Source organism: Gavia stellata, chromosome 17, assembly GCF_030936135.1.
Source record: "Gavia stellata isolate bGavSte3 chromosome 17, bGavSte3.hap2, whole genome shotgun sequence".
Classification (NCBI taxonomy): domain Eukaryota; kingdom Metazoa; phylum Chordata; class Aves; order Gaviiformes; family Gaviidae; genus Gavia; species Gavia stellata.
The window spans coordinates 16,622,868-16,645,232 of NC_082610.1; the positions used below are offsets into that span (position 1 = coordinate 16,622,868).

A 22,365-nucleotide genomic window follows, 5' to 3' on the forward strand; every position below is an offset into this window, starting at 1 on the left:
TTTAAAAGCCGTGTAGATGTGGCGCTTAGGGACATGGTTTAGTGGAAGACTTGACAGTGTTAGTTTTACGGTTGGACTCGATGATCTTAAGGGTCTTTTCCAATCTAAATGATTCTATGATTTTAATTCCACTGTCCTGAGGTTTGTTGAAATATCATAACCGATGTCTGTAGTCTTGTTGCACAAACAGATATGGGCAATTTAGAAGTATCCTGCTTATAGTTTAACAGTAAGATCATTTAACAAGTTCTTCCGTTAATCAGCATTCTTAACCATTAATCCACTCCTGAAAAATACTTCCCTCCTGTTTTAAGACTTGACTCAATTAATGCATTTCAAATGGGCAAGACCAGTCGATATAATTTAAGAGAAAAAAGTATCATAACAAGCACTTCTACAGTAACTTGAAAAAGTCCATGTCATTTACAGGAAAATTAGACAAGTATGGGCTTAGATATTTCCAAGGAATGGCTTCTCATGTTTGCAAACAAACAAAAAATTTTACACACGTAATTTAATACTTAGGGGCCCATATCCTCAACACTTAAGTCATACAGTCTTGGCAAATAAATTCAGGAGTTTTCATCTCAGAAATCTGTGAGATAAATACTGGATTGTTTTAAGTTCTAGAGTTCAAACCTCATCTCCAAAGGAATAAGGAAGAACCGTCAGCAGTTCCCAGTCAGACACCTGCCAGATGGAGACTGGCTCAATATAATTGAACTTTCAGACAGGAGTTCATTTCTTTAAGAACCTGTTAAGCTTAAGAGGCACTTTAATATACAATCGTTACAGTAAAAAATGTTCCCAAAGTTTTCCAAGTTGTTTTCTATGCTTGCTGAGACCACAAAAACCGGTCACACCTTTCCAACATGGACTGAATCAGCGCTCTGCAATTAAAGCAAAGGGGGGAGGAAAGTCAAACAGTAAAAAAGCTAGCAACAGAAAGAACAACGTTTTGGTTTGCTTTTTAAAGAAAAGTTTGTCAAAAGCGTTATTGTACTTCAGAAGTAACATCATGACATCACCCCACATGCCTTCTCTAGAAGGGATAGGCGAGATCAGAGTCTGTGCAGCACTCAGCAAGACAGGTATCTCCTTCAGAGAATCTCCTTCACATACATCTTTAACGTACGATTTCCTGTTCCCTCATTTTCCATTTTAAAATGCTTATATTGCACAATACATAGCTCTTAAATAATAGAAGAGCTTTCAGCTGAGCTTAAAATCCGAGGTAAAAATGTGAAGTATTTTATCGTTTTGTCAACTGAAAAGAAAGTTTAAAGCACCAAGATCCGAAATGAATAGGGTGCACACACGGATCTTCTGTTGACGTGTCATCTTACCTTTGCCTTTTCTCAGCAATTCTCAGTATCTCACAGACACCAGTAAATCTCTCAGACAATTCTAGTGTCAAGCCACACTCCTGCAAGAGAGGCAAGGCACGATTTGGGCCAATGGTCTTTGCCAGTAAGAGAGCTACGTTTTCCACAGTGATGCAGTCTGGGCAGCTCGGGCTACCATTGCTGACAGCATTCCCATTCTGTGGGCCATGGTGGTGGAAAGCTGTGCTGTGATTTTGTGCAAGACGCAGAAGAAACTTCCATTCTTCTATGGTCTCTGGAATGGAACCTAGATGTAAAATGAGTTTGTTACATTATTTGTAAAACAAGGATTATTGTAAGCCTACTATTTTAAATATATCTGTACTTAAAAGAGAAGTTAGCTATTCTTAAATCTTCACAGAGAAAAACAGAAAACCAAGCATTATCAACAAGCAAATTGTGTACAGAAGTGTACTGCCTTGACTGACTCAGTGTAAAGACTCAGTGGTGAACTACACACAAAGCTTCACAATAGTTCAGTATTTAAGGCTTTGGATTAAGTCAAGAGACAAAGAATTGTTTTGTCCATCTTAGAAGAAAATTCCCAGTAGCCCTAAATTCTGCCATGGAATACAATGCTTTGCTAACTGTAACTTTGTGTGTGCACACATAGAGCGGGGGGAGTTTTGTGCTGTGCGGGGAGGCTAGCTATTCCTCTATCTACAACACCAAGTTTAGCTTTTACTCCCAACTGATAAACAACTCTACATTCTTGAACTTTTAAGCATTTTCTAGCACAGCTGATTTCACAAAGCACAGTGTGAAGATACAGGAGTGTAACACCCATTTATGTGTTTCAAAATGCTACACAACATACAGTTAGTGCTACCAAAACACTTTAAAAAAATAAAAGTTCAACTTAACTCTAGACAAACTGAATCAGTATATAAGGGCAGTTCCTGTATTACAGAAGTATGTTTACACAGCTTAAGACTCACTAACCATCTTCTCCATTCAACAGGCTCAAATCATCCAAATGAGCAATATTAGTAAAGGCTTCTATTCTTCTATCCAGCTCCAGACAGAGGAAAAGATATCCAGGCCAAAATCTTGAATAAGAGAGTAGAGATTTCCAGGAATCAAATACTCAGTCTACACTGAAGTCCACAACAATTAAATGCTCATTTAAATAACAGTGAAGACAGAAGCAACGAAATTTCTTGAATGCCAGAAATCACTGCAGAGCGGGGACACGGGGAATACCCCTTAGCCAAAAGGTGTATTTGGTACATTAAATTGGACACTCAATATTCATCCTCAAAACAGGAAAGGTTTTTAAATAAAACCTGTCCAAGTAAGGAGCAGATGGGTGTATACCATTTGTATCTTTTTTGGGTCAGAATACCAACCAACCAAGTACCAAGAATTACCAAGTTTTCTTCTTACCCATGGGATTTACAGATGTCAGCCATCTTCTCTTTTGTAACAAAATCAGCTGGGAGTTTAATCAAAAGCAGAATGAGCTGGCTGTAGCCCCAGGTAAACAAGTGAGATCGTGGCCTAGAAGATGAGAAATTCAGTTTTAAATCTTTAGGGGTTTTCTTCAGAACATTATGTTCTCTCTACAAGAAAGTCAGATGTATGAAAATAGAGAAGGAAAAATTAATGAAACACTACAGTCTCAGTAAAGCAGACACTTGGAAAAGCATTACAGATAAAGTTATTTAATCCTTTGGTTCCTTCTGCTGAACTCTGCAAGATGCAAAACGCTGGAAGGATTCAATGACATCCAAACTGTCATATAAAATCTAAGCCAAAAGCCTGCAGACCCATTAAAGCTTTTTGCTGCACTCAGGACCTTGGGTGAACCCTACTTTACCTGGGATTTCCTTCTGCATCCACAGTATTTGCCCTTTGTGGTGCATCATGAGAAACTGCCAAGCACAACCAATCCAGTCGTACAGATTCAGGCTGCAAAAGAGATCTAAGGAGAGATGACCTAGAAAACAAAACACACAGGAAAAAAACATAACAGTTTTAAATATACCACATATGGAGAAGTAGAGATTGTGTGCAGAAAAAAAATCACCCCAAAATATGGATATAAAATTAAATATAGGAAAGCCTAGAACTATTTATGTCTCTAGAAACTGAGGGAACCACAGAAAACCATCAAGTTTGTAGGTTGGGTTCTCCCAGCTTTTTTTTTTTTTTTTTTTTTTTTTTTAATTTTAAATGCTGTCTGACCTTGGTATACTGAACTGAAGGCACAGGAACTAAAATAGTCTCATTTAAAATATTATTTAGGAAAAAACTTAAACCCAGCATCTATTCTAACAAAAACCCCACGGTCTGAGAGACCAACTAAAACTGGCCAAATGAATTGGAATCTAATGCTAAACAACACCAAGCAGATAGATACAGAAACAGTAAAAAAAGCCCCCAAAAACCAAAACCAAAAAAACTCCACACAGCTACATGATGAAGAGAGCAGACAGATTAAAAAGATTCTATATTCCCTTTACCTTTTATCCTCTGGCTTTGATTTCATCAGACTATCTAAATATGCTAAGAAGTGAGCTGGATCATTCCTGCAAAGCTGTTTGATATCAGAAGGCAAAATAGAGGGGTGGAACTTGATCAAGGGCCGAAGAGCTGTTTCCCCAAATTTTTCATAAAGCCTGGAAAGAGAGGATAAAAACTATTTTCAGTACCATACAGCAAAATTATCATTTTTCCAAGTTCTCTTGCAAGTTCAAGATAGTACTGAAAGGTGACCTCTCTGAAAGATTCCCAGAAAGCTTCCTGAAATGTTAAGTGAACCAATTTCCACTAGCAAGTTAACAGCACTGAAGAAGAGAAGGACTTGGCCACAAACCTTTGAGCATGTACCAGTAACAGTGGGCTATCATCCCAAGGCCCCAGGTCATGTAGCTGTTTCAGTATTTTCAACATATCTTCATTTTCCATTGCTAAAGCCACTGGACTGTGACAAGTTAGTTCTGAAATAAATCAGCACACAAGTTACAAGATATGGGCAAGGTTTTTCTTCTTAACACACACATAGCGTAAAGACAAAAATTGTTCCTGCTGTTAGCTAGAGAGTTCCATGAAAGTAGGCATAAGTGAACAGATCCTACTTGTTCCTTTCATAGAAATCAACATCACTAAGCTGTGCTTACAGGAAATTACAGTTACAAAATTATACAATTAAGGCATGGAATAATATTCTTGATATATTTTACTTTTCTTTACAGACTTCTAAGGAGGCAATTTTTCTCTCATGTGAAAAGAGATAGCCCACTGCAGGACATACGGCTTGCTGAATATAATGCAGATCTGCATCACTTTTTATATATTACAACTTGTTTCTATTAATAAAAACTTCAGCTTGGACACTGACTTCACAGAATGCAGAACTTAACACGAACCTTGATCCTGAGGAAATGCGATTACTAATCTACAGGCACAAGTACAGCCCAACTGAAGACAAACTGGGAACGCATGCATTACTTTCACTTCGAGGGTTCTCAGAACCCAAACAGTGAACAGATTCCCAGAAACCCAAATACCAGATACCAACCCTCAAAGCAAGATTCTGTTATTTGACTACTCTCTGTTGGTGCCAAATCAATGCTAAGACTTTAATTCACTCTTAAAAGAAATGCATAAAGCAGAAGCTGAATGCAGAGAACAGATGAAGTTGTGTTTTCCAATATAATCAGGAAGCTTTGGTTCAAGGCTAATGAGGCATCAAAAGATCAGAAAGGATTTCTGTGGAAAAAGGAAGTCTGATGTGATCACAAGCCACTCATTTGCACGGAACCATCTATTCCATTCAGTTTTGTTTCACATGAACCACATTTCTCTACAAGTCGAATCTTCTGTTTCCAGCGCAAATACCGAAACCCCTCCCCTAGCTTTTACCTTGTTTCTATAGACATATGATTCTAATTAAGATGCTTTTGCTCTTTGAAGCACATATATTTGTTTTTAAATAGATCTGGTCTGTAATCACTACAGTGTTCAACCAACAAGCGCCACGTAAATTAAAAGGTTCAGAATGGCAAAGCGGGGCGAGGGAAGGAACAGTCTCTCCAAGGAGCCTGCAGTTTTTCACAAGTTAGCCGTTGGGGGAAAAACAACCAACCAATCAACCCAACAACAGAACAAAAACTCCCCCACGCCAACCATCCTCCCCCTCCCACACTACACCTGCAGAAGGAAAATTTGCAGACACAAATGGGAGTGTCTTCAAGCTTTTTCCCTTTTCTCTCCCAAACAGTCTTACTTTCCATTTACTAGTAATAAAATCTTCATTAGTTACCTTTCAATCCTGCAAGGTATGTTTCCCATACATTAGGACTGGTTGCATACGTGGTTATAATACACTGCTTTAGCCTTTTTAAATCCAAAAGAAAGAAGTAGCTTCGCATAAACCTACAAGCCAAGGTCCATGAAGCTGCTAGTGGCAGACTTGTGTCACAGCTTTCCTCTGCCTCACTATTTCCACAAGAAAACACACACAGCTCAAAACACAGTGTTGTCAACTCAACGAGATCTTTCTGAACATCCGGTTCTATGACATATGGAGGAGCCACTTGAAAGCAGCAGTCCAAAGGCCCCTTCAAATCAGTACTATTTTCACACGTGGTTTTGCTTACACAGGTTTCGCCATTATTTTCCTTTTCAGTGCAGTCTTCCAAGATACTATATTCTTTGTCCGCTGGGTCTCCATCAGTTGGATCCAGTCCTAGGTTTTCCTCCAGGACCGCCCTCATTTCTTCAGCACACACAGTCTTGCTTTTCTTAATAGAGGAAGCAGAATGCTGTTTGCTGCCGAACTTTGCTTCTAGATAAATAAGCCATTCCTGTAAAACCCTTCTCATACACTGCGGTTCTAACAAAACCAGGGGATCCTGGAGTTTGGCTCTGTAGCATAAAAAAGAAGTTTGCTAAGTTGCTTGACAATTATAGGATGCCACCAGTGAAGTATTATATATGTTGTGTGTAACTCCAAGTATATTTCTAAACTTGACTTACAGTTGGTTGTTGTTTTTTGTCATTTTGAGTGCATCTCAAAGGCTACTTAGGCTGTCTACATTTCACATTAATACATTCTGAGTTCCTCAAGATTTCTTTCAGAATGGGTTTTTGTTTGTTAGGCGGTTTTAGTTTTGTTTTTTTAAACTATGCTTGTAGTTAGGACAAAAGGATAATGCTAGAGTACCTAAATAAGCTTGGTTTTAAACAGGGGAAACAAATCATTAACCAAATAATATCCTTTCAGATTATGTTAATAGACATTTACAGAATTAGTCTTACATGTATGTAATTAATTAAAAAAATAGTAATTTTAAAAAATCAATCATTTTTCTACCAAAGCACAATGTATCTATACGCCAAAAGGTTTCCCTGCTTACATAGCTTCTGCCGTTGCAGCCTTGAGATCTCTTAGATGGTCCTCCTCTGGAAGCTGGCAGCTCTGTGCTTCTAACCTAGAAAAACACATTAATTTCAGTCTTATCTGAAGCATTATCTTTAATAATTTATGTTAAGATTTCCTCACAAATTCCCTCAAATTTGTGAGGAAACAACCTTAATTCCTTCGTTAAAAAAAGATAAAGCTTTCATTTCTAAAGAAGGAACAGCTCAACAGACATTATGGATGAATTGGGCATGAAGAGCAACTGATAATGCTATTTTTGTGGCCTTCTAGAACAGCTTCTACTCCAACTACAGTAGATTTCTGAAGGTACTGAATAAAAATCAGTATCGTGCCACTATATGAAAGTCAGTCCAAAATGGTAAGTTAGCAAATCATTGGAATATGAAATAACAGCTCTGTATTAACTGGACAACCATTAAAGAAGTTCAATGTTTTATAGCTACCAATATTTAAAAAAAAAGTTTTTAGGGAGATAAGTGTTTACTCCCCACTCAGAAAGGACAGGAAATGAACTGCTGGACTCATGTCCATAACTAACAAGCATCACAGATCAGCAATTCTCATGTAGTATAATACACTACGTTCTTGCTCTTCAGTTATTACGGCACTGTGGAGACTTCATGCTCCACCACCCAGAAGTGTTCATTGCCTAATCAGCTTCTAGGAAAGGAGTCAGGGACAACCAGTGAAACCCACCATAGTAATGAAGGCAGCTGGAAAAACCTAACATTAAGCTTGTCGTTCTACTTGAAACAGCAGTTTTTCCTTTAGGTTGCTATCCTCAGAATCCCCGCAAATGCAATTGCTAAGAAAACAGGATTTTGCACTCACTCCTTCTCTTCCTGGGGAGATGCTACCAGATTAACAGTCAACTCCTGCAGCTGCTCATCATCCTTTGCTTCTTGTCTCCCTCTAGTATCAGGACTTATATGAAGTGTGCCAATCTTTTCAGTAGTTTTGCGTACAAAGCTGGAAACACTAGGAGTCAGAAGTTTAAACATCTAAAATTGGAAGTTCAAAACCACACAAATCAAGCATTTTCTTTCATGGTTTCAGGCAACTTTATAATCTGAAGAACTCTTGAGAAAAGGATGAGAGCAGCAATGACCAACAAGCACAAAACTCACTAAGAAGCTGCTCAAAAGTTCATACTTCAGTCATGGTCGATACTTCCAGCACAGAATAAAAACCTGAAGTATTTAAGACTTGGGTTTTTTTGCTGCTGGAGAAACAGCATCACACTACTAACATTAGCACTTAGATTTTCACATATATTTATATTAACATAAACGCAGATTGGCTACATTGACTTTTAAAGTTTATAAACAGAAAGCATTGTTAGGAAATTATGTCCCTCTTGGTGGTAAGAAACAGTTTTACAATACTCCAAATTAATTCTTCAGATTACAAAGCTCACTAAGTATGTCCTTTTCACGTCATCAGTCCCTATCCCTTCAGATATTTTATTCAAGAGAAAGCCCAGTGAAGATACCAAAACCCAATTATTTCTACCACTGCCGTGAAGAGAACTATATTATCAAGCATTGAGCAGAAAAATCAGCTTCTTGCTTTCTGGCCAAGAACTATTTTAAGAGCATCAGGAAAAAAGCAACACTTTTACTTGCTTGCCGGACAACATGGCATCTTTTACTATACCAAGGTATAGCAAAAGTTGAAGGTTGCTGCAGAAGAGAGAAAGGACGCAAATGTAGCAAAACAACTGGACCTATTAGAAGGTATGTATAGAAGGATTAAAGGTAAACTTTTGAAAATTAACTGTAAATATGATCGTATTTTATTTAATTATAAATTGAATATAGTGAATACTTGAAAACTTAGTTGTCATTATTAGTAGAAACACTTATTACTAGTAAAGTCCTAAAAACTGCTTACAGTTTAGAAAGAATTCGAAACATTGCATGTACTTCTGAAAGTGATTCTGAGATCCTCACACTATTGATATCAGCTACAAATTTTTGTTGCGGGACATAATTCACATACTTAAGTGATCAAGGGAGGGCTACGCAATTTTTCAGACCATCGTTATAGACCAGCAACATTTTAGCTAAGAAACTAACAGACATCACTTCTCAAATTTTTAAGTTATGTATTTAACACCATCTCCTTTATATTTGTGTCCCCCCCCCCTGTTTTTTAAAGTGAGCTTTAAAACAACAATTTGATTTCTGCATAAAAAGGACACTATCGTATTTACTTGCACCAGGTATAAGCTACCATTATTCCATAAACATTCGGGGAACCGATTAGATTCACTGAAAGGTGGGGGGGCAGGGACGGCAGACCACGTGGTATACTTAGCAAGTGTGTTTTAGCAATATCTAGCACGCTTTGAATATTTTAATGTTTGTCGCCAAGCGACATAGGAAGCCTTCACTCATTCTTCAGAAATCTAAGTACCTGAAAAGCAAAACCCCAAAACAATATTCAGTAAGTTTGCTCTGAATACAAGCCACAACCACAGTTTACAGGGTAATGTTAAACATTCTTAGACATTCAAACATTCTTAGCCATTTAAAAACTGAGGTTGAAATCTTGGCTCCACTGAAGTTAACAGCAGCTCTTCATATCTTCATTAGAGTCAAGATGGAAGCTTTAAATTGTCTAGCAAACTTGACTGCATCTCCAGTGTTTCAGTTCAGATGTTACATTTTTTCAGAACAGAGTATGAACTAAACCAGACAATGCTACAAATTCAGAGGACAGAAAAGGGAAAGATGTAATGGATGAGTGAACCTGCTGCAAGTTTTACCTTTCTTTGACAGCTTGGAGAGAGACGAGAGGAGATGGGGAACGAAATGACAAAGGAATACTGAATGGGAGAAATGTCTCATTCCGGTCAGCCTCAACCGTCACAGATGCATGAGATACATTGTCTAACAAATGGAATTGAAATAAAGAGTCATGAAACCGTGGCCTGGCAAAAATGGAACAGTGCAACAAACTGCAAGTCACTAATTCATTAATGGACAACCTGCATGGGCTATTTTCATACTTAATAGTCAAGAATGCGGGGAGCCAGAAAAGTGCTATTTGGTTTCAAGGGCCATTTTATTACTGACTTTGAACCTGGTAGGTCTGCTTTGCTAATAGTCTTTTGGCTCTATAACGAGGCAGATGATGATCAACAATTGTATGAAAACTTTCTTCTAAAAGTAGACTTACAGTCCATTTAGGGGACAAAAATCTTGATTTAATCCACTGACGGTTACTTAAACATCTAGGAAAATTAAGTATTGTGGCATACATCAATTCACATTGCATGATTTCCTAAAACCTAAATCACATATGAACATACAGAGACACATAAGCCACAGTTCAGGTATAAATCACCCTTTTATTTGAACGGACTTCAAAATATAATTGAACCCGTGGCTCTCTGGCTTTTGATAAGAATCACAGGAAATACAGAATCACTATTTCCTTTTCACTCTTATATCCCTAGCAGTATCTACAATCTGTTTTGATTAATCATTTCCTGGTACAAACACTGTATCTTTAAGTGACGTAAATAAGAAAAAAGGATCCTTTCAAGTAAGGATGACACTGCATTTTACAACAGTCAGCACTATCTGCACTGTTGAGAGGAGAAGATGCCATGCTGTTACATAAATTCTACCATCAGAATCCACAGTCTCTTTAGATAGTGCCTAAAGGTCACAACTGATTTTAAGATTGCTTGTAAATAAGGCTGCTTTTGTTCATTATGCAGATTAGAAACCTAAAAACTTACGACATCTTACGTAAATGTGAGCAGGGAAACACTAAGTCCATTTCTCTTAAATACCAAATTAAGTACATGTGCTTCAAGAAGCATCTAGAACTTCCCTACTTTGAAATAATCAGAAAACTTGTTATCTCTTTTTGAGCAGAGACAACTTTTCTATCTTCTGATATTCAAAACCTATTCATTTTAGAGTTTTAATATCAGAAATGATACACTTCCTTCCAAGTTTTCTCCCCTGTTGTTTTTATGGTGATGAAGGTAAAGAGGCAAATGTAAACATAAGTGCTACAAACAACAGGTAGCTTTGTCAGCAGGATAACACTACTGACAAGTAGTAAATACTAATTCCTATACTCTCCCTCCCCATTGTGGTTTTCCCCCAACAAAGCACTCAAACTCTCTCCATCCTCAACTGGCATCTACTCTCTGCAAAACTAAGGAGCAGCTTTTTTACTGGAAAGCCTCTCTACCACACCTGGAACTAAGCCAGCTCCTCATTCTCAGGGGTTTCTGCATCCCCTCCCAATCCCAACCAGAGCAGAGAACAAGACCCATTATTGTCTCACTCCAGCTTTCACCCAGTGACAGATATTTGTTAGGAAATAAAAGCAGGTCCCTGGGTGGTCTAAATGTTAGCTAGTAACAATTCTATGATCCCCATGCTAATGTATACACATGTAAGAGATGAACCCCTTCACAAACCCTGCAAGAAAGTTAAGAACACTGCTGTTTTCCCTGAAGAAATATGAAGCCCGAGTCAAGATTAGGAAGTTCTTTCCTGGAACTAATAGTACTGGAAGGACAGCATCAGCAAACAAATCTCATTTGAAGCTCAGTTAACACTGGCATAGTCAGCTGAGAAAGTCTTAGCATTAATGCTGAAACGTAGAGAGGGGCAGGGGACAGAAATTTCAGTGAAGTCCTAGATTGGTAAAAGCCCTCTGGACCTCTCGTTTTGTTCCTCTGGGTTGTGTTTGTTTTTAAGCTTGGATTTCTGTGGAGCCAGCACTTCACCCCAATGTTTCAAGAAGGAGTTTGACTGGAAGGTGGGGTGACTGTGTTCCCACTGATCAAATTAGAGGATTTAATCATGGATAACTTGATAATAGAAAATAGAATAAATAAAAATTGCATCCGAATAATGTATTTTCATTAAGAAATATTACCAAGTTCTACTTGCTCATCTTCCTGGTGTGCAGGAAATTCTCTAAGTCTCTCATCTTCTGAGAGCGTTTGACTGTGGAGAGAACATGAATCTTCATCTGACTGACTGCCTCTTCGACTGATAACACGATATATTCCGGAGTCTAAGACACTGAAGCTTTCCTGTCAGACAAGGGAGAGGAGTTAGATGTTGCGCAAGTTGTACTTCCTTGTTAAACTTCCTGCAATGATCTCAAACAACCATACCCACACGAATAACTTCATAGCACTTCATAATTCACTGTCCGGAAAAGCCCTATGTAACAGCATATTTTTGACATATCCAGAATGGAAAAGTATACACATGCCAGCATGTGTGCAGTCCAGTGACTTTATAAAGATGTATATGCTGCAATTGCTTTTAGGAAAGCAGTCTGCAGAACAACCGGTGTACTTAGTACAAAACAAAAACCATCTCTGCTTTACTCCTGCATCCGAGACTGTCAGTTCACCCCTCTGTACCTCTGTACCCAAAAGTCCATATTCTTTTTCCTGATTAACCATACCCAGCTACCACAATTACAGACCCTGCAAAACTATTTAGTTCCAGGACACACATACATTCTTTTGCTCATGGTCAGCCTATGTAGTTTACTTTCCCATCTGCTAATGAAAAAAACTTGTCTACCACATCAAGATGGAATTTACATTACTTTGGTTTTTAAACTTTACTTTTTAAACATTGTTAGAGTGAAAGCAGCAACTGACATTGTATTAACTATGAAATATTTCCCCTTTCTTGAAAAGCTGCTGGGAAGCCAAGTCAATACCAAGCAGCTGTACATGTAAAAGAATATCACAAATAGGCTTTGATTTTTTTTTTCCTTATGAAGCTTAAGCAGAAAGCTCTAGAGTGAGACAATTTTTTCAATAGGGCTAGGATAGTTCTGAGCATTTGGACATTCAGTTTTCACCACATAAAACTACAGTTACAATCAAGATGACCTTTACTGAAGCGTGTTAAGACACTAAACTAACCTGTGGAGAAAGTCATCTTCATATCAATCTTTGTCCACATCTCAACCACTATCCACAAAATAATATGAAAAAAAGGCAGAGGTCTAAGAGCTTAGAGAATGCAAGTAGTAGTATTTCATACCTCTCTACCCCACCCAATTTTAGAAAGTAGCATTATCAGCTAAAGTAGACATGGTAAAAATGAAAGCCTCATCTTCAAAGTGCAACAAGGTGATTTTTAAGCCATAAAAATAAAATCTCCAAGTAACGTTTTTTGGCACTACCAATACACTTACATGAGATGAGATACTGCTCCTTCTACTGCTACATGCAGAATCTAGAGGTTCCAACTTTGAAATTAGTTCTTCCAGCTGCGTAATGAGATCTTGCTGGGTTGAGGCATCCAGCTGAGACTTCAAGTGCTCCAGCTTGTCTAGAGGCAAATTTTTTCTTGCCTAAAAGTACACAGTGAAACAGAAACATTATTATTATTTCTAATGCACATGTGAAAAGCAAAAGGTACCATATATGCAGGCTAAATTTCATCCTAAAAGTATAATGTTTAGAAGACTTTTTAAAAACTCCAAGAATATGAATCTCAGAAACCTGTGGAACTTAATGGAAGAGTGGGACAGGAAACAGAGTGAAGTTGCATTGCACATTGACAAAGAGGTATTTACTTACTCTGCAAGAAATGACTGAATTTTGGAAGAGACAACAGACCCTGGCAGCAAGTGTCCAGAACCCTCTTCTTATCAGACGCTCTATGCAGCGGTCTACCAGCAGAAGGGAGAGGTGCCCAACTTTTCCATTTGTATGCAGACAGAACAACTCACTTCTGTAAACTGCAATATCCTGAATATCTGCAAAACCAGATGCACAGAAATATCTAGAGGACTGAAATCATTAGTCAGCATTCCTGTTCCTGAAAGAAGGTGAAAACATATTTTCCATCTGACTGCAAACGCGTGCAAAAGCCTAATACACTACAGCACAAGCAGCATGAGGAAAACAAACACAAGAGTGCTAAGCTAGCATCTAACAACTGTAAAGCACAGTTAAAGTATCACAACTTTCCAGAGTTGCATTTCTAGAAATTATTTAAAGAGTACACTGAAGTTACTGAAAAGTTTCCTTGTCCTCTGAAGTGGGATGAAAAACCTAAAGACTGATGAAGATGAGACATACATCATTGTTGGCTTTGAAACAGAAGGAAAACATTTGCTAGAAGAAAAACACTTTGACATTTCTGCAGTTTTCAAATTAAATAGTTACACTATATGCAAACACTCCATGACAATGGCACTGGAAACTTAACACCAAAAGCAGGGGAGAGAAGGGGAAGGAAAATACTGACAGACAATGACTAACCGTTCTAGGACTATGCCTAAAATCATACACACAAAACCATTTACGAGGCCTCACTCATCTGCCAAGTAAGTACATTGCCTGGCTCCAATTTAGACAGTGTTAGGTGTTAGAAAAAACAGGTTTTAAGCTTTCAGCTGCCAGATTATCCCTCAAAGGACACCTGACAAGAAACCTGAATAAGCAGAAATGAGGAAAGGATACTGCAGGTTTAACCTCACTAATACTGCAGGTTATTACCTCTCACTATTTAATTACTGTATTTTAAGAGGCACTCTACACCATGTTTTGTTTCTCAAGCATGTTTTCGGAAGTATGGAGGGAGGGGTTGGCTGGAGGAGGCAGTGAGAGGGTTAATATTCAAGGATATACCTGACAGATGACAAGGAAAAAGTTTTCTGATCAATGTTCGGCAATCCACCTGCAGAAATTGAGCTTGAAAAGGCTCCATGTTAGGCAAGTTCAGTAGTGACAAACATAACAGACAATATTACAAAGCAAAGATTCTTAGTTTACCTTTTACTTCGCTCCAGAGTAAGACTTGAACACTTTGGGGAAGAAAAATATAAATGCCTCTTTCTGTCCAGGTCATCACACAGTGCTCACTGCAAGCAAAGCAGACATTAACGGTGCAACAGTTAATTGTGGTAGTCACTGTAAAAATATGCGGGGATGGCACTGGCTTAAGTACAGCAAGCAAGAAGTGAGTTGTTGAGCATGATACTTGGACAATTCTTATGCACAAAGATGAAGCTGATAATATAAATTAGGAGAATATAAAACTTTTTTATTTTTAAGTCTACTTTATCAACAGGAAGCTACGCAGACAAATACTCACGTCAAATACAGTAGCTTGGGGAAAGACAAAGATTGTGGAGAGCAGCTGGAACTAGTATAATGAGGATCCAGCCTGTAAAGTAAAATTAGTATCCATCACAAGCATAACTACAACAATATCACTTCCTTAATATAATATTCTTAACCCTGGAAATACAAGGCTGGCTTAAATAAACAGTCTTATCACAGCAGCATTCATTGCTGAAGTCACACAGACACAGCAACAGAATTAAAGCTTTGGCATTTTTGATAACTCAGATACTGGTTTCTGTTATTAGAGGAGGCCGTATTAAGATGCTAGCTAGGATTACTGCTTGACTGCACTAGGAGATTATTTAATCTTCTCGTTATTAAGGCATATCTTTTCAGTTAGTCTAGAAGTCCCAAGCAAGTTTATCACCAATAACACTCATGCTTCTACCTGAGAGAAACAACAGGGAGAGGCGGTGATGAGAGCAGCTGCTTGAACTGATGTGTGCTTTGCACTTCCCCATCAAAGTTCACCTCCCACATCCTTGAGCCAGGTCGAGCACAATATATTAAAGGCTGCTGATTCCCACTGTTTTTTCCAACAGGGAAGAAACATGCTCCAAATTCTCCATCTCTCTCTTTGTTACCAATTTTCCAGAACTTCTCTCTAGCAGGAAAAAAAAGTACTTGTTAAGGCAGCATTAATAAAGGCTCTAATTAATTTTATGTTCTTGATTGCTGATTTGGTTTTGGGGCTTAAAAAAATCTGTAATGAATATTATAAAGCCTGCATAAAGTTTATAAAAGACAGGGTGCACAAATATTTTTCAGTTTAAATGAATGCTTAGATCATGAAGGGATTTTTTTTTTTCCAAGCAGAACCGGTCGGTCAACCTGGTGATGGGAAGGCAATCCTAGAAACCATTTCCAGTCACGTGAAAGATAAGATAGTGATTAGGAATAGTCAGCACGGATTTACAAAGGGGAAATCATGTTTATAGCCTGCTACAACAGAATGACTGGCCTGACAGACGAGAGGAGAGCAGCGGATGTTGCTTATCTTTACTTCAGTACGGCTTTTGACACTGCCCCTCCTGACGAACTAAGGAAGCGTGGGCTAGATTAAACAGACATGGAGAAACGCTAAGTCCTGCACTGGGGGAGAAATAACCCCAGGCATCAGGACAGGCCAACTGGCTGGAAAGCAGCTGTGTAGAGAAGGGCCTGGGGGTTCTGGTTAACAACAAGCTAACCATGAGCCAGCAATGCACCCTTTTGGCAAAGAAGGCCAAAAGCCTCCTGGGCTGCATCAGGAAGAGTGTTGCCAGCAGGTCAAGGGAGGTGATCCTTCCTCTCTTCTCAGCACTGGTGAGATGTATCTGGAGTGCTGTGTCCGGTTTCAGGCTCCCCACCACAAGAGAGACATGGACATACTGGAGCAAGTCCAGCGATGGGCCATAAAGATGACTAAGGGATTGCAGCACCTGTCTTATAAGAAGAGGCTGAGAGAGCTCAGCTGGTCAGCCTGGAACAGAGAAGGCTCAGGGGTGGAACTCATCGGATCCCATGTGTGTAAATGCCTGATGAGGGAGTAAAGACGACAGAGCCAGACTACTGTCAGTGGTGCCCAGTGAAAGGACAAGAGGCAATGGGCACGAATGGAAATATAGGAAATCCCCTTTCAACGTAAGAAAAAGCTCTGTTATTGTGAGGGTAGTGAACCACTGGAAAAGGTTGCCCAGAGAGCTTGTCGAGTCTCCATCCTTGGAGATGCTCAAAACCTAACTGGAGACAGTCCCGCACAATCTACTCTACCCAACTGCTTTGAGCAGGAAAATCGGACTAGATAATCTCCAGAGGTCACTTCAGAAACTCTGTGTGACTCTAAAGTCCAAAACTTTACAAGTAAAACATAACTTGCCTCTCCGTATCACACAAATAGGTGCGTGTAAGTGAAGATATGAGCAGTCTTCCATCCAAATAATCAAGCTGAACAACCCGAGAATCTACGGTGGTTATAATCTGAACAGGAAACATCACAAAAGTAGCAGCAGCCTACAGTTAAAAAGAAAAAAGAAAGAAAACATACAGGGCCTCAGTTCCAAGTAAAAACTATTTCATTCCATTAAAATCACAAAATCCAGAAAAGACTTAGGTAGGCTATGAATACACAGCATAAGACAGAGCAGTTCCTTTCTTCTCTCTCCCCCTGACAAAACAAGGCTTCAATGCTTAGGGGCCTAAAGTCTAAATCCTCCTTTTCCCAAAACCCTTACTGAAGGCTTAAGAAAAAAAATAAATCGTATGCCTGTAGCATCCTGCCATTTCTTTTTATAAAGAGTGTGTTTTTTGTAACATAAAGAGGGGGGTTTATTCTTGCTCTTGTAAGCTTTGTGCTCTTGTCAATTCTCTCTCATGGGTACTTTCAGCCAGCAAACCGTTTTACGGAGACAGACCTGAGGGATTACTTGATAAAAAAAACAACTTGAATTGGATTTACGTCGTTTACATAAACTCACTTTCTCTATCACCCTGCAGCAAATTACCCAAATATTATTTATTATACAAATGCCTCAATTTGCATGGGTGGCAGAACAAAGCCGTAGACAGACTTCTTATGAATAAGAAACTACTGGGAACTGCACTCAAATTTTCTAGCAGACAGTCACCATTTTTGACAGCTTAAAGCTGTTTTCTTTGTTAGGAATGTGTCGATTCCCTACTTCAAACAAAGTACATTACATGAGAGATTCAACAGTCCGATTCCTTTAACAGGCACGAGCAGATACATATTCCATGGGCCTTGCCCTTCTCTCCTCTCCTTTTCCTTCTCTTTCACAACTGAATTTTTTTGCTCTTTCCTTAAGTGCAGCAGTCTTGCTACTTTTAAGTCAATTTTCCGTCAAAATCTTTCATGAGGGCTAGAAAGGCCCTGGAGGAACACACCTATTTCCAGGTTGTGCTCCTTCTTACAGATTAAAAGGAGAAGGAAAGGACCTAGTAATAGTAAAACTTAAAGAACACTCAAGGGCCAGAATCAGACTGGTATCATTAATTTGTGTGCCCTTTGCACAAAATGTAACGGCTGTAAGCTTGATGTCCACCTACCATTTATTTTAACTAACCCACATCTTTAAGAATGAGAGTATCCAGACACAGCCAAGCAAAATCAGAGTCTGGGATTGCCTTTTCTCAGACCAACAGCTGACCTGAGGACTAAACCACACAGCTGAACCTGTAGCTGGAGTCTAAGGAATCCAACAGGCTCAGAAACACCAAGACCCTGGGCTTGAATACTTGTAAATTCCAAGAGGAAGAAGCTTGGCCAGTTTTTAATTCTGTACATTTGAAAGCATTTTTATGTTGCATTACTAAAATAGGGGGTGGGAGAAGTTCACAGGTTAGGATTTCTACTGTTGTCTCAATAGACTGGTTCTTCATCCCAACAGTCAAAGCTGCCAGAACTTCATCAGCTAGCAAGTTTCCTCTGTGCTACTTCACTAAAATAAACAAAAAGATTCCACACATGACCCCCTGGGACCCTCTTCATCTCAAACAAAGTATGCAACATTTTACCTTGCCTTGTTTCGATGCGTTAATCTTGATGGCTGATACTTTTCCCACATGATCTCCTACAAAAACACGAAGGGCAGCTGTATCCCAACACAGAGCTGTGACTTTTCTGCCCTTATGCTCAGAGGAAACATAAATCCGTTCTGGCTTCCCACGACGTTCCTGATTCAGCTCCCAGACTACTACAAGACCTTGGCTACAACAATTAAAAAAGAAAATACAATTTGAGAGTACATCTTCTAATGTTTTATCATTGACAGAGATTCATTATTCCAAAGAAACAGAAAAACTAAGCAAAGTAGTACATCTCAGAGCTGGCTGTGTTTGAGGTTGCATGCTTTCAAGAAGTGTCATATTCTTAATTCTGAAGAAGAATAAGAGTCCTTCCTTGCATTACGATGTTATCAGCAGCTTTGGAAGGCTATTCTCAGATTTACTGGAATTGCCAGCGAGAATGTGGAAAAATAAGCATTTAAATGGATTTTAAACAATATAAGTGGTATTAACTACCAATTTCACTCTGCCAAGTTAGTGAAGATACTTCTTTTAACGCTGAAAGGTCTCAGGGAGACACTTATCATAACTTCACATGCATTAGCTCTCCCATAGATGTTCTGTTACAGAAATAACACTTACTCTGGAACAATTATTCCAGAAAAAAAGTTAAGCAAACTGTCTGTGCAGGAAATTATTCTGTAGGGGCCTCTACCAGCTAATTCCCTGCCCCCCTCCAAGTCCTCAACAGATTTCCAAGTCTGAAACTCAGAAGCTACTTAAAAATATTTATCTAGAATTCAGGTTTGTAAGTACATCACTCACCTGGTGGCGACAGCAACATAGTCGTCATCATGTAAGCAACAGGCAACCCGGGAAATGGCACCTTCCTGAAAGGAAGTATGGGAGTAAGTGCAGGTAAAAGTTGTTCTTGCACTGCCTTTACCACTATGCAACTTTTATCTCTAAGATATAAACCAGATTCATGTCAACAGCCGCTACCGCTTTGTTGTGATGTGGGGTTTTTTTTTTGTTCAGGTTTTGTTTGCAAACACTGAGTTTACTCAAGAAAGATGCAGCTGACAACAATATGACAGCATCAAGAGAAACAACTGCAGTTCATTCTCTTTGGAGATTTGGAAAACACAGAAATCGGTCTCCTGTCCTTGCACCTATAGAAGTTGTTTTGCCAGAACTAAGCGAGATGCTCCCAACCTTAAAAAAATGGCTGCATTCATGTTATGGTGGGAGCAGCAGTGGGTCCCAGGAAATAGCATCTGGCTGTAGAAACAGCAATCCCCGTTCCATGACCTCTTTCAGCAAAAGCAAGCCAGCCTATCTTTTCTTCGCTTATCCAGGTAATTCATAGTTTGGACATCCAAACATCGGTAGTTATCAACATGTGAGTTGCTCTGGTTTCATATTCAAAGTTTTCTTCTATTTCTTAAATATTCAGGTGACTTTGTTGCTGCTGTTAAAAGCAAGAATTTGAAAAACAAACGTCTGACCCTCTCAAGTTATTTCTTTCACACCTCATGAAATCTATTACACCACACACTCTGGAGATACACTCCAGTACCACAACCAAACGGAGCAGTCCAAAACTTCACCTTATTTGGACAATTCAGCAAGCTGAAAATGCCTGTTGACTCTTAATAAAAATTAACTTGAAACAATGTCTCTTTCCCAGTCCCGTTTTCCCTGGAAGTTTTTGTACGGAATTCTTTACCCTTACCTTATGAGCGAGAAAGAGTCTTTGCTTCCAACCATCTTTCTGTATAAGGTTCAGTCCTCCTCCTGAACTGCCTAGAGCTAGCCATCTCTTCGACACAGCTATACATGTGCACTGAAGGAATAAAAATCATAATGCACAACATGGCTGCTAGTAAGTACTAATAACAGTATATTTTTCTTGCATTATTATGGCTTTTTTAAAGGCTTCATTGTTTGCCAGCTGTGCGTACCACTCCCGAAACACTGGCAGCACAGTGGCCAAAGATATTAGAATAGTACTCGCTGCAATTGGAGCAAACAGTAGAAGACAGCAACCGTGTAAGGCTGTATTATTCACCCCACAGTTGCATTAAGAAAACACACACACAGAGTAATAGGATGCTTTGTCTTCACTACTACTTCTTCCCAAAGTGTTCCCCCCCATAAGCTAGCATGCGCACACCTAAAAAGAACCAGATGAATCCTGTGGATTAATCAGATAATAAACCAAATAAGGTCATTATTTGAATTAAAAAAAGAAAAAACACGCCAAAAAAACAAACACCACAAACTCACCTTCAGACGACTAGAATCCAGCCTGAGCGCAGAAAGCAACGGATCCAAACATTCAAACTCTGCCAACACATGGTTGTAAGAATCTGGAATTACTGGCATAGAGGCCATTGATATGCAAGACTGGCACTACTCGTTCATGGGTGCATTACAGCTTCAGCTTTTAGCTGTACCTGCCAAAAATAAAGTTCGTTCTTGATTAGTTCACTTTTTAGTATTACAGCTGGTTTTCTATGTTGAAAGAAACACAGAATGTCTTCCCGTTCAAACAGCATCAAGTTTTAGTTTGCCGAAATGGCCCAAGGGCTGCAAAATTAGACCCCTGCTTCATTTACGAGAAGTTTTTGTTGACATTCATTTCAGAAAACTTAACCTATCAGATACCAACCTTGGAAATATTTAAATCATAACTATAAGACACATTTACAGCCACCTGTGAAACGAGTTCTGTTTACCTACGGAAAAAGCCTTGTTTTATGGTAAAATGCACTCCTCCCCCCCAATGTACACTGTTGATTTTAAACTAATTTTCTCAAGGAAAACATTTAGCATTGGCATTTTATACCTACATCATCTTCTCCCCCAAAACTAAATTTAAAGAGTATTACCCTCAACTGATACCAAATTTAGAATTACCTGCATTTGTGCATTTTTAATACAACTATGCACAAACATGTATAAACTATCCTTTCCACAGTACCTCCTCTGCAGCATACAAGATCGATAACACAGAGTGAAAATCAAGAATTAAATAGTTATCGAAGCTGCAACCTCATACATTTTTCCTAAACAGCACATACTTAAAGAATCTCCTGTTGAGGAATTTTTGAAGTTTAGACCTCTATGCTGCAGAAAAAAAATCTTGTTACACTTTATCATCCTCAAGCCTTTGAATTTCTAAATAACGTTTAGTACGCAATCCCATAAATTAAATAACGCTGTCCCAGAAATAGTATCATGTGAAACCTTACGTTTCCTTACAAGAAAAGGGAACGCTTACTTTCATCAGGCACTAGGAAAAGGGAAGATACACATTTAGCCAGAGAGACTGAAAATTATTTCCTTAAAATTCTCAAAAACGTCTTAAAAATCTTAAATGATGGGATTTGAGAACGACTCCACCCCAGCGATACAGACCAGAACGTCTCTGATGACTAAAAAAAGGACTGTTTTGTTTCGGATTAGAGTACTCAGTCCCGAAAGACACCCTGATGCCTGTTTCACGCGCTCTGTCGTAAGGAAGGTCGCAGATAACCTCGACCACACAAAGCCAGCCTGAGATTTTAACCCTCCCCTGGAACGCCGCTCCCGGAGACCGGCAATCCCCCGCCGCCCGACCCGCCTCTGCCCTCACGCCGCCCGTTTCCCGCCCTGCGGCGAGAGAGAGGAGCCGCAAACCCACCGTACTTGCAGTCAGAGACGCGGGGTAAAGCCGAGCAGGCCGGGAGCACCCCCGCCTCCCCCCGCACAGCCCCCCGCGGAAAGCAGGCGGGCAGGGGACGCTGCCGGCCCCGCCCCCCCCGCAGACCGAGCCCCCGAGGGCCGCCGCCGGCCGGGCGGGGCGCGGAAGAGCAAGGCCGGTGCCCGGGAGCGAACGCTCCCCGCTCGCCTCGCGCCGGCTCCCACGCCCGCGCTGCGCTTCTCCAGCACCGGCGTGA

At 39.5% G+C, this 22,365-nt stretch overlaps 1 protein-coding gene across 1 annotated transcript; it reads right to left on the reverse strand.

Annotated features, from left to right (window-relative positions):
* On the reverse strand, nucleotides 1–20,986 carry HPS5 (HPS5 biogenesis of lysosomal organelles complex 2 subunit 2). The gene is made up of 22 exons (XM_009812220.2): nucleotides 20,711–20,986; nucleotides 20,157–20,267; nucleotides 19,247–19,311; nucleotides 18,431–18,623; nucleotides 16,772–16,909; nucleotides 15,306–15,517; nucleotides 14,886–14,957; nucleotides 14,564–14,652; nucleotides 13,364–13,542; nucleotides 12,976–13,134; nucleotides 11,686–11,845; nucleotides 9,545–9,668; nucleotides 7,606–7,752; nucleotides 6,749–6,823; nucleotides 5,653–6,257; nucleotides 4,204–4,327; nucleotides 3,851–4,006; nucleotides 3,205–3,324; nucleotides 2,772–2,885; nucleotides 2,328–2,434; nucleotides 1,347–1,632; nucleotides 1–890 (listed from the first exon to the last, which is right to left on the reverse strand). The coding sequence occupies exons 1-22, from the start codon at nucleotides 20,816–20,818 to the stop codon at nucleotides 830–832; spliced, it is 3,405 nt and encodes a 1,134-aa protein (XP_009810522.2). The 5' UTR covers nucleotides 20,819–20,986; the 3' UTR covers nucleotides 1–829.
* Between the last annotated feature and the right edge of the window lie 1,379 nt (nucleotides 20,987–22,365).